Source organism: Cryptomeria japonica, chromosome 1 (genome assembly GCF_030272615.1).
Source record: "Cryptomeria japonica chromosome 1, Sugi_1.0, whole genome shotgun sequence".
In the NCBI taxonomy this organism is placed as follows: domain Eukaryota; kingdom Viridiplantae; phylum Streptophyta; class Pinopsida; order Cupressales; family Cupressaceae; genus Cryptomeria; species Cryptomeria japonica.
Genome location: NC_081405.1, coordinates 614,222,000 through 614,235,534, shown reverse-complemented (window position 1 = coordinate 614,235,534; position 13,535 = coordinate 614,222,000). Strand labels below are relative to the sequence as shown.

At 34.1% G+C, this 13,535-nt stretch overlaps 1 protein-coding gene across 2 annotated transcripts in view; it reads left to right on the top strand.

Annotated features, from left to right (window-relative positions):
• Positions 1-10,106, top strand: part of LOC131049407 (receptor-like protein 4) — an 85,961-nt gene extending 75,855 nt beyond the window's left edge. For both annotated transcript variants that reach the window (XM_057983456.2, XM_057983455.2), the window contains exon 9: positions 9,345-10,106. In XM_057983456.2, coding sequence (XP_057839439.2) covers positions 9,345-9,460 — 116 coding nt within the window. In that variant the 3' untranslated portion in view covers positions 9,461-10,106. The remainder of the gene's footprint in view (positions 1-9,344) is intronic.
• The last annotated feature ends 3,429 nt before the right edge of the window (positions 10,107-13,535 follow it).

Sequence of the window (13,535 nt, the reverse complement as noted above, 5' to 3'; positions counted from 1 at the left end):
AAATGCAAATGAATGGTAAGTTTCTAGTTAGTATTTGTAAAACTTGTGAAGTAGAAGTGACTGGCAAATAACTTGAGTTTCTAGTGAGTGGTCAGTGAGTTTTGGTGAGTACTTGTGAAACTACCAAAAATTTGACAGCTAGAAGAATATAATATAATTTAATTTTTTTCCTTCCTTGCCATGGATTTGAATGATTTTTTAACAATTTTCTTTGCTATGCATTCTGCAAACATATTTCTTAATCTTTGTAACAGTCTTTTGCATATTATTTAATAAATTTCATGAATTACTATATATTCCGTAATTGATGAATCTCTAATCTGAGTCAAAATATTGTTTGCTGAGTTTAAGTTTTAAAACTGAGTGAAATTATTCTAAAGTCTAAGGGCATAGAAAAAGAATTGCAAGTCAAATACATAGGAGTTTTGGGATATTGTGCCCAACAATTTAACTACTTACACTAACTTGAAAATGGCCAAAATAACCTTGCTGACTAACCCATATATTATTAGCATTTTGATTTGCACCTTTTGATGCAACACAAATTGAAATGTGCGATGATAAACCTCCTTTCAAATTTGACTTGAAAATCCTTTTAATAGAAAATATAAAACAAAACCCTAAAACTTAAGGGTGTGACCTTTGGCTTTTTACAATATATGTTTTTAACATACCTTGCAAAAGAAAATAACTGCCTATCTTTTAGTTTTCAAGCAAGGGCCCAAGGCTTATCAGCACTTACGCTCAAGATGAGAGATCTTTATGTCTTTCTCTTAAAGAAAATGACGTTTAGTAGCTAATAAATGCTCTTTTCTCTTAGCTAAAATAAGAGATAGAATAAGCTGTCCTATTCTATCCTCGAGACTTATTGCACAAGCGTAATTGACTAAAATGGGGTTCTTCCTCTGTTTTTGTAATAAAGCAACTCTTGCTCAATGCTAATGCTCCTTTTTGGATATTTTAAAGGACTTGACTTTGTAATTGACCCCCCTTTCTATCATAAATTTATTTTTGTCATAGAAAGGTTCTTTCACAGATCAATAGATCTCAATGATAGCTCTCACTATCACTAGACTTCATATTTCCTCTTATAGAAACATCAATAGTATCACTAGCAATGATCGATGGCATAACTAGTTATGTAGATTCTATTGGCATTGGCATACCCTTAGACTTTACGTAGCCCTCCATAAACAATCTATTGACGTCTATCTTCTCAATTGTCTTTATTTTTGGACGAAACTTAACCCCCTATTCTTCAATGCCCAAGAGGTCTTTATCAGCACTTACACTCAAGATGAGAGATCTTTATCAGCACTTACGCTCATGCTCAAGATGAGAGATCTGTCTTTCTCTTAGAGCAAATGACGTATAGTAGCTAATAAATGCTCTTTTGTCTTAGCTAAAATAAGAGATAGAATAAGCCGTCCTATGCTATCCTTGAGACTTATTGCACAAGCGCAATTGACTAAAAAGAGGTTCTTCCTCTGTTTTTGTAATAAAGTAACTCTTGTTCAATGCTAATGCTCCTTTCTGGATATTTTAAAGGACTTGAATTTTGTAAGTGACCCCCCTTTCTATCATAATTTTTTTTTTCATAGAAAGGTTCTTTCACAGATCAATAGATCTCAATGATAGCTCTCACTATCACTAGACTTCATATTTCCTCTTATAGAAACATCACTAGTATCACTAGCAATGATCAATGACATAACTAATTATGTAGATTCTATTGGCATTGGCATACCCTTAGACTTTACTTACCCCTCCATAAACAATCTATTGATGTCTACCTTCTCAATTGTCTTTATTTTTGGATGAAATTTAACCCCCTATTCTGTAATGCCCAGGAGGTGAGTATGTAAACTGGTGTAACTCCCTCTAAAATCTTTGTTGCAATTTTGACACCACACCTTACTCAATTTTTTTTGTTGCCTTTGTCTATAGCTGTCACAATTAGAGAGGAGGTTTAGAGGTTTTAGAGGGCCCTTGACATAAGGTTTCAAGAGGGTGGAAGGGCACTCAAATGGATTATGTGGCTGTCCTCTTTCATCCATATCACTACTGCACTTTAATGAATTTTTAGTTGAAACTCTTATATTTCATTCTTCCATTGCCCATGTTATTTTGTGAAAAAAAAGAATGCAAGTGCAAACTGAAAATAGGAAAAGGAAAAAAAATTATTCCTTGAAACTTTTTGCAAAAATAAATAGATAAAAAATAAGAAATGTACACTCTTGCCTCTATTAGTGCCATATTTCTTAGTGTTAACTATTCACTAATGCTGCACATAGTTGCCTTAGTTTTAATAACTCAAGCTGTCCTTTCTTCAAGCAATTGACAATGTTTTTTCCCTCCAATTCTGCTGCTGTGATTTTTTTAAGGCATAAAAATGTGGTTTCAAATGGACAATGGAGCTCTGCTCTGTGCATTTAAGGCTGAGTGTGGAGTGGAGGCCCACAACACAAGGCATTATATTTTTTTTTTTCTGGACTTTTTTGGAGGGGGGCCTTGAGACGTTTTGACATCCCCAATTGTCCCTGTTCATCTATGCCATTTTCAGTCCATTTTTTGGATGTTTCCAATCATCTTTGAGGATCAGAAGAGGGGACATTTTTTAAAGATCCTTGTGTCCTCAGAACGTGCCTATTACAAGTACACATCAAAAAGGGTAGGGGACGTGTCCCCAAGGAATATAGATATTTTATTTTAGGTGAATTTGCATATCTCACACATAAAAAACACAACAACGATGGACAAGGGAACATTCAAGCAAGATTAACTCCACTAACACAAGAGCCAATTAAAACACTCATCTGATAATGAATTCAAATTACTATTAACATCAATATAGAGCATAAACTATATCTATAAACCACTTTCCAACATGAGTACATAGTAGGCCTATATATTGCATATCTAAGATTTACAATTATGATATTTCAATTACCAATCAAAATGTGATTCCAAATCATATGTCAGATATTACAAGATTTTAAAGTGGTGATCACATCCCAACATGGATGGAAAACACTCTAATACAATGATGAGATAAATATATGATTAAAACATTTCCATGCCTTTACAAAAGATCTCCAACGATCACAAGTTATAACTTAACAAATTTCAACAATACGAAGCCATGGAGAGCTATAGAATCCTTGTAATCTCCACGATGTTCTGCCATGATCTTGCATAATTCCAATGGTGATCAACGTCACCTAACCATGTGGGACACTCATGCCAACTCACAAGTTTTGGCCACAAGTAAAACACACAAGTTCATAACAGATGTTTCTCATTTACAAGGTGGACTACGCAATTCCAAACAAATGAGGAAGATGAGGCTAGTTCTACTTATTTTGACAAAGGAGTGGTGTTCCCTTAGTTCTTCAAGACTGAGCTAGAACTAGTTAGACCCATGCTCTCTATAATAAGTTCTCTAATGGTGACACTTGTCCCATGCAATACATCCTATTTCAGATGCATTTTTCAGAAAGTGCATGCTTATGTTTAGTTATTTATTAACTGCACAACACTCTATTTGAAGTGTTGTATTTGATTAAACTTCTGTTTGCTATTGTTATGCAACACACCCTATTTCAAATGTAGCATGATTAAATTTGAATTATTTATTACGATGACATACATCCTATTTCAGATGTTGCATTCACAATTAAATCCATCCACTTTAGGCCCTAACTTCCTAATCCTTCCTACCACACATTGTAAGATGACTAACTTATGCAATTAGCCTTTGGAAGGAAAATGCATTATTGACACACACCACACATCCCAAGGAAAGTACATTTCTTCGGCAAAAATCACATTTCCCCAAAATAATTTCAATCCAAAAGTTGCAAATTTCAAAAATAAATAATTTAAGATTTTATGAAATTCCTCAAATATCCTGGGCACTCCATTGATGAACCTTAAAAAAATTCAAAAAAATTAAACACCCAAATTTCAAAATTCTAAAAATACCACTCTGTTCTAAATCTGTCTGATTAACATGAACAATTATTCAGTTGATTTCTAGAATTTTTATTTTCTTTGCAAGAGTTTGTGTACAAATTTATATTTTCCAAAAGAAAACTTCAAACTAAGATCTACCCAATTCAAAAGAATTGCTTCCTAATCCCAAATCCAAGCAAACCATCAACAATTACCATACATCAAGATCTCCATTCTGTTTGATTTAAATTCATATCAATTTGCAAATAAAATGACAAGATGAATACCGCCAAAATTAGTGACAAATAAGGTTGTAAATCTTCACTCCACAAGAAAAAACAAGCAATCTCCAGCACAATCCAAGTTTTTAGCTTCAACAAATCCTTCTCAATCCTCCAAGAAAGCAAGGGTTTTAAGAAAAGCTTTCTCTTTTTCTCTTAATTTTGCTCTTTCAATTTCTTACTTTCTTTTCTTCTTTTTCCAAAGGAAAAGTGCATAATTAAAGAATAGAAAAGCCTTTTGCTGCTTTGCATATATCCAAAACCTAAGACAAATGGCATTTCCATTTCCCATTCAAATTAGAGTTTTTCCAAAGGAGATATTTTATAACTTCAGAATGCAATATTTCCCAAAATTACTTTTATCTTATCTATTTATTTTGCCTTTTCAAACAATCTAAAAGCATAGCATTATTAAGGAAGCTATTCAATCATTTCGACATATCAAGCAAAATGCACAGACGAACTAATTAAAATCACCCAAGAGAGATACATTTATAGGTATAACACATACAAAATCCGAAATCATGATTGATCTGGATATTGATTTCATAAGTTTCACATTAGACATGTCATTTACTCTAGATGAGTATGATGGGCTAATAAAAATAAACAAACCATGTGAATGTTTTCAATTAACCACAATTAGGATTTTACCTATGCCTACACACTCAAGTCAAACATTACACACATCTGCCCAATACATAACAATAGCCGAAGCACAGTAAAACCAACAAATCAACATATACTTGACATTTTCATAGTAATATTACAATTATGACATCATCATGATAATATGAGCAATACATTATTGAATATGATTTAATCATTTAACAAAGCAATATTGCAAATCATGGAATCAACTCGACTAACATAATCATTTAAAATGAAAATAATGAAAATGAAATGATTATGCACATTAAAATTTAATAGAATAACACACACATGTACAACATGAAATTCCAAGTGGCAATACAAAACATAATTGAATATCACATATGTATCTGTTACAAAAACTGTCACATGCAGAAGGCACGGATGCCTATTGGGCCTTACATCCAATGTATGTCCACCTCCCAAAATCCTTATTTGAGTAACTAAAACAATCTTAGAGAGGATTTTGTAATATTTGTTAACTAAGACCTTATAGGAGACATTCAACATTGTAGTAAGCCTCCAAATTTTGATTTCGCTATAATCCATATCTTTTGGGATCAATTCGATGACCTCCTATTAATATAAGATAGACTTTAACCTCTCAATACACTCCCAAGTTCCCAATAACTCTCTAGCCACCTTAGTATGCTTTGTAGAACTCTCTATAGAATTGTTTGTGACTCGGGGTTGTTCCTCTTGGAGATGATCAATAACACGGGTGATTTTATCTAAATATTTGCTATCTTCCAATGATAAGGCTTCTGAGAAGAGATCTCTTCAGGAACACTTCAAGCAAATATATTCTTCTCACAATAGTTTCATAGGGCCTATCTGTGGAAAAGAGGCCCATATAAAAGGAGTAGGCCTTCCCTTTTCCCTATGTCAGAGGAAACCCTTGTCTCCTGTAATTCAAATGTAGTGTAACCCTAGCTCTTTGGAAAACAATATTAATTTTAATTCTAATAGAGTGCTTTCATCTGACAACATAGTGTTATGAAATGTAGTCTTGTAGTGGTTGGTGGCACTCTTCAGTCTTAGTCAAATCTTCTTGGACTTTCGTAGCAATATTTTCTCAAGCTTTAGCCTTAGCTCTACAATGGATTCTCATATTTTTTTGAGCAGCATCAACACAACATTGCCAATACTGAAAAGTGAGATCACAACCTTTCAAAGTGCTTAGAAAGATTCTAGACAGCATTCAAACCATTCATGCAATCCCTATTATCTAAGGCTTAAAAACTTGACCAAGATCATGGGGGGTAGGAAGCCACTTGGAAGGTAATCTCAGTAGGGTAGTGATACGTTCCTATTTAAATTATACAACCACAACATTACCTTGTAGGATTGCTTCGTTGGAGAAGTGATAATATGACATATAAACAAATAATCTATCTAGTCTTGAGTACAGCGTGCCTTTTCCCTTTCTATTGTTACACCATGTAATACCAGATCCCTTTACAATCATTTTAATAACCCAGAGAGGAGCAATGGTTTTTAGCAACCATCTCATATTACACTAAAAAACAATCCATTCCCCTTCAACTCAAAATTAGAACCACCTAGTTTTATGCTCAATGTCTTCAACCATATTAAAATCCCTTCCAATCAAATATGGAAAATGTTTGGGATTAAAGGCCAACCAATTCTACAAATTGGTTCTGTCTCCATAGTCATCGGGAGTATAAATGAATCACACTTAAAATTCAACCCCATCTTGCTTCAAGATGGCCCAAGAAAGCCTAGACAAGGAGACGATCTGGCTGCAACAATCTTATCATCTTAAGATATGTCAAACAAGATCATGGGCCCTCTTTACATTTCTCATGATTAGCACAAATACAAATGGCATCCAGCCAGATAGACTTGAAGGCACCTCTCCGAACTACTCAAATTAAACTGAACTTCTTGTAGAGGAAGGAAACCTACCTTTTCCTCAATCCTATACATTCTGACTATTACTATCCTATCACAAACTTCTAAGACCTAACATTCCAACAGACAAATTTCAGTAATTCTTGATCGAAGTGGTTTTAGGCTATTAAATCTTCTGAAAACAACTAGGAATCTTTTCTTTGTTTCCGTTCTCTGCTCCTCTTGCATCAGGGTTAGGGGAATCTTTAAGCTTTCTTTTGATTTCTGAGGATCAACAATTGGAGCATTCTCACTCATTTCAGCAGAGACAAACAATTGGCCTGAGTCCCTGGCTTCATTGGATTCTTCTTTTGGGATGGGGATAGGTAATCTGCCATTGTCCATAAGTCAACTTGCTTGGCACTATTTCTTGGGAGGGAAGTGTTAGAAAATCCCTTTTCACTGATACTACCTGCTAGTTCAAGCATCTTAATCCTCTGTGAGGGGTCCACTTTCTGTCAAAAGCTTGCTGTAGCAAACTTGGTGTTCTCAATCTTGTGAATTTTCTCAAATAACCTTCTTCCAAGCAATGGAAATGAGTTCATGGATTCATAATTAGCATCTAACTGAGAGGTAGCCTCTTTCAATGTGGATTGTGGTTCCTTATGAAAAAATAACCACATATTCATCAGACACACGTCCAACAGAATGTTTTATGAACAGGAAAAGAGGCAATAGAAGGGTCGGGATCCAGGCAAGGAGCAATGAGACTTTCTTTTATAGATTAAATAACCACCTCTTTTGGAGGTCCCTAACTGACCTCAATTTTATTTGCATGATTTTTACTACTAGTACTGAGTATTACTGGGAATATTTTACTAATGTATCTCCTTTTTTGCCAGAAAAAAAGGAATAAACCTTAGCCAAAAATCTCACACAAATGCTCTGATATTATTAAACAAAATTTTAGTACCTCTGGCAAACCCCAGTCGACCACAGGGATGTAAGGATGTGAGCGTTCATACAAGGAAGGGTAACTTTGACCTGATCACTTTCAAAAACTCCTGAGGATTTCAAGGCCTGAGGATGGAAACACAACAACTAGATGTGCACATGGGCAAATTTGGATTCATTGGGGGATAGTTTACTTTCAAATACTTTTAAGGTTCAAATTTGGGTACCAATCAAAGCTAAAAACAGAGAATTATCCATGTTTCAAAACTATCTATATATGACTCACTTGGTCATGCCAGAGCTTTTAGAACACCACAAAACACTTTTTTGTATCAATCTACAAAGCTCACATAAAAGTCCAGATTTCTTCCCCTGAACAGAATTATCGTATTCATCAAAGAACCCATGTGAAGGTAAGCTTGTAAATTCAAAAAAACAATATGGTCCCCACTTTCTGAAATTAAACTTCTGAGTCTAATCTCCCTTTTAGTTAATTGCTTTCTGCATTTCTTAATTTACCCAGAGAGAAGAAGAAATCTATCATATTCTCCGAAGTCACTACTTACTTCTATCCCCTTTTGCTGCCACTCATCACATTATTGCATATCTCAAATTCTACTCCTTTTGAGAGTATGAACCTTTCTTCCTGCACAACTTTCTTGAACAATTATTTCCCCTGCAAAATTTTCTTCCCTTCAAGTTCAACAATACAAGAACATACCAAGATAGCCTGCATTGGCATGTTATGATGGTTAAGTTGTGGTGTTGCTGTTCTTGCCATCAAGGTTCAAATCCCATTGGGGAGTTATTGTTGAATGTTTAAATAGGGGGATGAAGCCCCCCATTTGTGACCTCACTGGTTCATAGCTCCGGGTCAAAAGTGTTTACCCCTCTTTAAAAAAAAAAGAACAAACCAAGATAAAACCCATTTCAGATTTATATGGGAGAGTTCCTTTTATGCATTGTTATTGATTTCAGGCCTTTGCTCTTCCCTGATTACTGCAGTGGCATCTGCTCCTATCTACCTAGAATATAAGTTTTATCCTAAGGTTGCTTTTGCATCCTCTTCCCTTCCCTTCACCTTTCACCTCACCACTTACATACAATCCAGTACACCTACCCAAAAAGAACTGTATAGTTTAAAACATTGCACGTACTCCCCACAAAAGCAAACAAAATGAGCAAAATCAAACAACAAAGACAAACGTAGCTTGTATTCTAACATGCAAGAGCTAAGAGAGACTAACTTCCAATCACCATTGAACTATCTTTGTTATCCATTGACAGTAGCTTAACTTCTTTCTTAATCCCCTTGTACTATGCAGAATTACTTGAGCATTAGCCATTGTCCTTTTTGATGACTTCATTTGCTTTGATAGCAACATTTCACTAGCAATCATAAGAGTTGCAGATTTTTTTTGTCTAATGTTGCACTTCCATTTACATCCTTCTACTTAAAGTCAAAAATATTTTCTCAGCATTAAATTTCATGATTTTCGCTCTGTTCTGAAGTCATCAGACTAAATTTAAGGTTCTATTTTTCATGAGCATTTTAAATGTTTAATACGATTTTAGGTTGTCTACTAGAGCTATCATAAACACGTTTTCCATTTTTTTGTATTGTCAAATAATTTGCGTTCAATTTTGCAGTAAGGAGCACTCGATATCAAAAACATAAAAACAAGATGGTTTTCGAATCTGAAACTCAGAATATGAACTCTGTTCCCACTGCCTACGGATTTGCATCAAATTTAAATCCCTTATAGGATATTTCAAAGTTGCATTCACAATTAATTGAAATGTTAGCTGTCCTAACTTTATTTCGGTCACCAATATTTATGGGGTTTATTTGATGTTCTTGGGCAATGCATCCAAAGCAACCCAATACTATTGTAATTCATTTTACCACAGCAAATAATGTATGTGACCAAGGTACATATGATCATAAAATTGTATAGTAAAGCAAAGGGTAGAATGTAATCTCACAGGAAGGTGTAATTTATATGCAAAGTGGAAAATATTTCTTTATAGAGATTCTTATTTTGAGAGAATAAGAGAATTACAATAGACCCTTTTGCAAATGGAAGGAATCAAATTTTAAATCACGGAGTTCTATCATCTCTTAGAAGGAGACTGCAAGGTTTGTAACATTCAATGTCCGATCCCCGAAGTGATTATTGACTATTTAAGCTATTGTTTCCCTACACTCAGGAAAAAGCAAATGGATATAATGTGTATCCATATAGAGAAATTCTTATATTGGAGCTTAAAGAGTTTCCAAGAGGATGAAGTTCCTGAACTCTTATCATTGGGAAATGTTGACTCAGTTGTAAATTAGGTGAGCAAAGCTGCTTTTTTATTATTAATGTACTGTTCTCTTTTTCTTATCAATTTTCCTTTTGTTGGTTGACTTTCTTATTCTTTCAATAATGCAAATTTACTATAAACACAACAGTAATTGCAGCTGAATAAGACATGACCACTTATCTTAAGACAAGCATAAATTAATATTTTTTCTCATAAATACTAGATTTCACCATACATTCATCCCAATATGCTCACTACTTTTTCGTGGCACTTGTTACAGAACATACTACAACCTTTTTGAACTTGTAAAAATGGGAATACAGTTATATTAGAGAACTTTGATTCATCTCACACGAGATTTTCATTTTGTGTGGAAGCTAGTTTTACCTTGGCTGTTCGAGTCATGAAAGAAGTAAATGCAAAGATAAAATTGGTGAAAAACAAACCAAGCAAAAAAGAAATAGGAAAAGTTGTATGAAGGACTTGGATTCATTCATGCATAAATCATGGACTAGATTAATACAAAAATAAGTGTTCAATAAAAAACCAATTACATAGAAAAATAAAAGTGTTAGAATAAAAGTAAAGAAATATAGATGTTGTAACTTATGCAGCCCAAAGAATGCTTAGAATAAAAATAAAGAAATATAGATGTGTAATTTTATGCAGCCCAAAGAATGCTATTATATCTCTTACCAAGGGTGAGGAGAATGAATTACATAGTCATTTCTTAACATTTTGGAAAGTACTTTTATTTGTATCTAATTTATGATCAAGAGTTGAAGTTGTGAAGCTTCCTTCAAGCAATGTAAAAGATGAATATTGTAGAATTTATCCTTGAAGGAATTTTAATGCAATTTATAATAGTTGCCTAATGCTTTTTTGTGTACAAAATGATGCTCTAATAATTGCTCTCTATAATAATTCATCTTTATGATTACTGATTTATGACAAATATTTAAATATGACAACCCAAACCTCAATTCAAATAATTTAGTGTGCAAGATGATGAGTAATGGTTAGATTTTTTTAATTTAATCACCTTGGAATGGATAGGAAGGGAATTTAAAATTGTGTAGATACAATCACGCCATCAATTCAATGTAGAGGATAGAAAATTAGGTTGAATAGGAGAATAATCACAATTTATCTTCTCTAAGAAGTCAACATGACAAATGTCAAGTGCCAACCCATTATCAATTAAATTACCTCTTATATTTTGTTCATAAATGTGAGGAATAATCATAAGGTACTCATCTCTATTTTTAATCTCTGTATAAGGTGATTCAACTTATGAGAATGTAATATCATTTGGTTTAGAAGAAGGATGATGAACCATAATTTGGTTTAGAAGAAAGATGAGGAACCACCAGTTGTAAGGCTTCTTAGATCAACTTATGGTATGAAGGTGAAGTTTGAATGAAATCCCAAAGGTAGATCTTAGCTAAGATACAATGGAGTTTCTTAACAAGATGAGGTTCCCTATCAACATGTTTCTTAGGATGAGGAGGGAAAGGAAGGAAAGTAAGAAGAACATTGGAATCTTGTTTGTTGTTTCTAAGGTTAGGTTAGTGATTGTGTTAGGGAGGTAAATATGGATGAAAGATGGGATGTACAAATGAATAAGAAATGTCAAAATTTGTACATAGATAATCTAAATTAAGTGTTAAATCAACACATTTCAAGATATGGCTAAAGTGAGCATAAAACTAGTAAGAAAAGTATGAACTATGTAAGCGTTTTTCTCCTTTACATTTCTCCCCACTTTAGTGTGCATGTCAATATGTATCATGCATGTTAAGGTCATTTAAAACAATAAGTAAAATAACAAGCATGTCTTAAACGAATCAGTTTCTCAAAAAGATCTCCTTTACATTTCTCCCCACTTTAGTGTTCATGTCAATATGTATCATGCATGTTAGGGTCATTTAAAACAATAAGTAAAATAACAAGCATGCCTTAAACGAATCAATTTCTCAAAAAGGATATGATTTGCAGGGTGGTCAATAGATGAAAATACAATAGTGTGTTCCACTTTTCAACATAATAAGGTTCACTAAAATCAATTTTTTTTACATTCAGCACATTTTATCAATTATATAAAAAAAAATCTATAGATTCACTATGTAATTTTTTTAAATTAAGAAAAAACAAAATCTACTAGTCACTTTTCAATATTTTTTTGGTTATTTATAGTGAGTACCATTTTACCATGATGCATAACATTTACAAAAATTTCAATAATTTTTGGAATTAGGTCATTAACTCTAGTATCTAGTGCATGGATTTTTTTAGTAATTTTTTATTAAATATTTTATTTATTATCATTTTTTCAATTTGTACAAACAAAGGTTAAATATATATTTTATTTGTCTATTAAATGAAATTAATTTTTTTGGTTGAAGTAAGAACATCAATGCGAAGTGCAATGCATTTTTTAAATTATTATTTTTTACCTAGTATACTATTTTTCCTACTATTTTGAATAGTTGTTTTTATTTTTTGTAATAGGTTAGAAAACATTGATAAAAACAAAGTAGAAGAACACCAATAGTAATCAATGTTACACCAATCCATGGTGGTTGTGCCCAATACTATGGATTAGGTGGTATATGAGTGCCTTCACCAGCGACATAACGATGAATATGAAGACTATATTTCCAAAAATGGCTTGTGTTGAGGTCACTTTATAGGCATTTGGCTATAAGATTAGATGGGTGGGTTTAAAAAGAGATCAATTACTCAAATTGGTTGAGACCTTTGCAGAGATGAGGATGACAAATTCCCTTATTTGTTTGGTGGATGGTGAGGGGTCCAAGATCAAGGGGGGATCTATAGTGGAGAATCCCCTTCAAGAAATTGGAGGGATGAGATGGAAAAGGTGTACTTTGGTGTACCTTAGGGGGATGGACAAGTCCTTTGTCCCATGTGACATGGTACCAAGGCTCATGTCACATGTAGAAAGGGGTCATGCCTTGTGTAAAAAGGCCATACTTATGTACTATAGATAATAAGATAATATCTACACTTTCAGGGGTCAATGATCAAGGCATTGGTTGAGACATGTCAAAGTCAGTCCAAAAGAGATCTAGAGTTGTGCAATGGTGATGGACCAATCAGAGGCCTTTCCGATGGTGTAAGCGGTTTTAGATTTCGGTGTCGAGCGGAAAGTTATGATCTCGCCAAGTTGAGACCAATTAGTTGCCCCTAGTGGAGAGGAGGTATGAGTGCACCATGTGTCAGCATGGAGCGATTTTTAGCAAGCCAACGGCTTCTCACTCTCCCAAAGGTGCGCGGGGGTGCCACGTGTCGGCATCGCGGGGTTCTCAAAAGCTAAGGGAGAAGAAGGCTCTAAAAGCTTCGCCAACATGTCGCAAGTCCACAAAACGCGGGCGCAGAGATGTTTTGAGCCCGAGGAGATTTCAAGAGCATGCCTTTGTTTCTTTCAAAGGCAGAAGGCCTTAGGAGGCGTCGCGAGGTGAAGCCAGAAGGAGCAAATGAAGAAAAAGCAAAAGGCCACTTGATCAAGCGGTT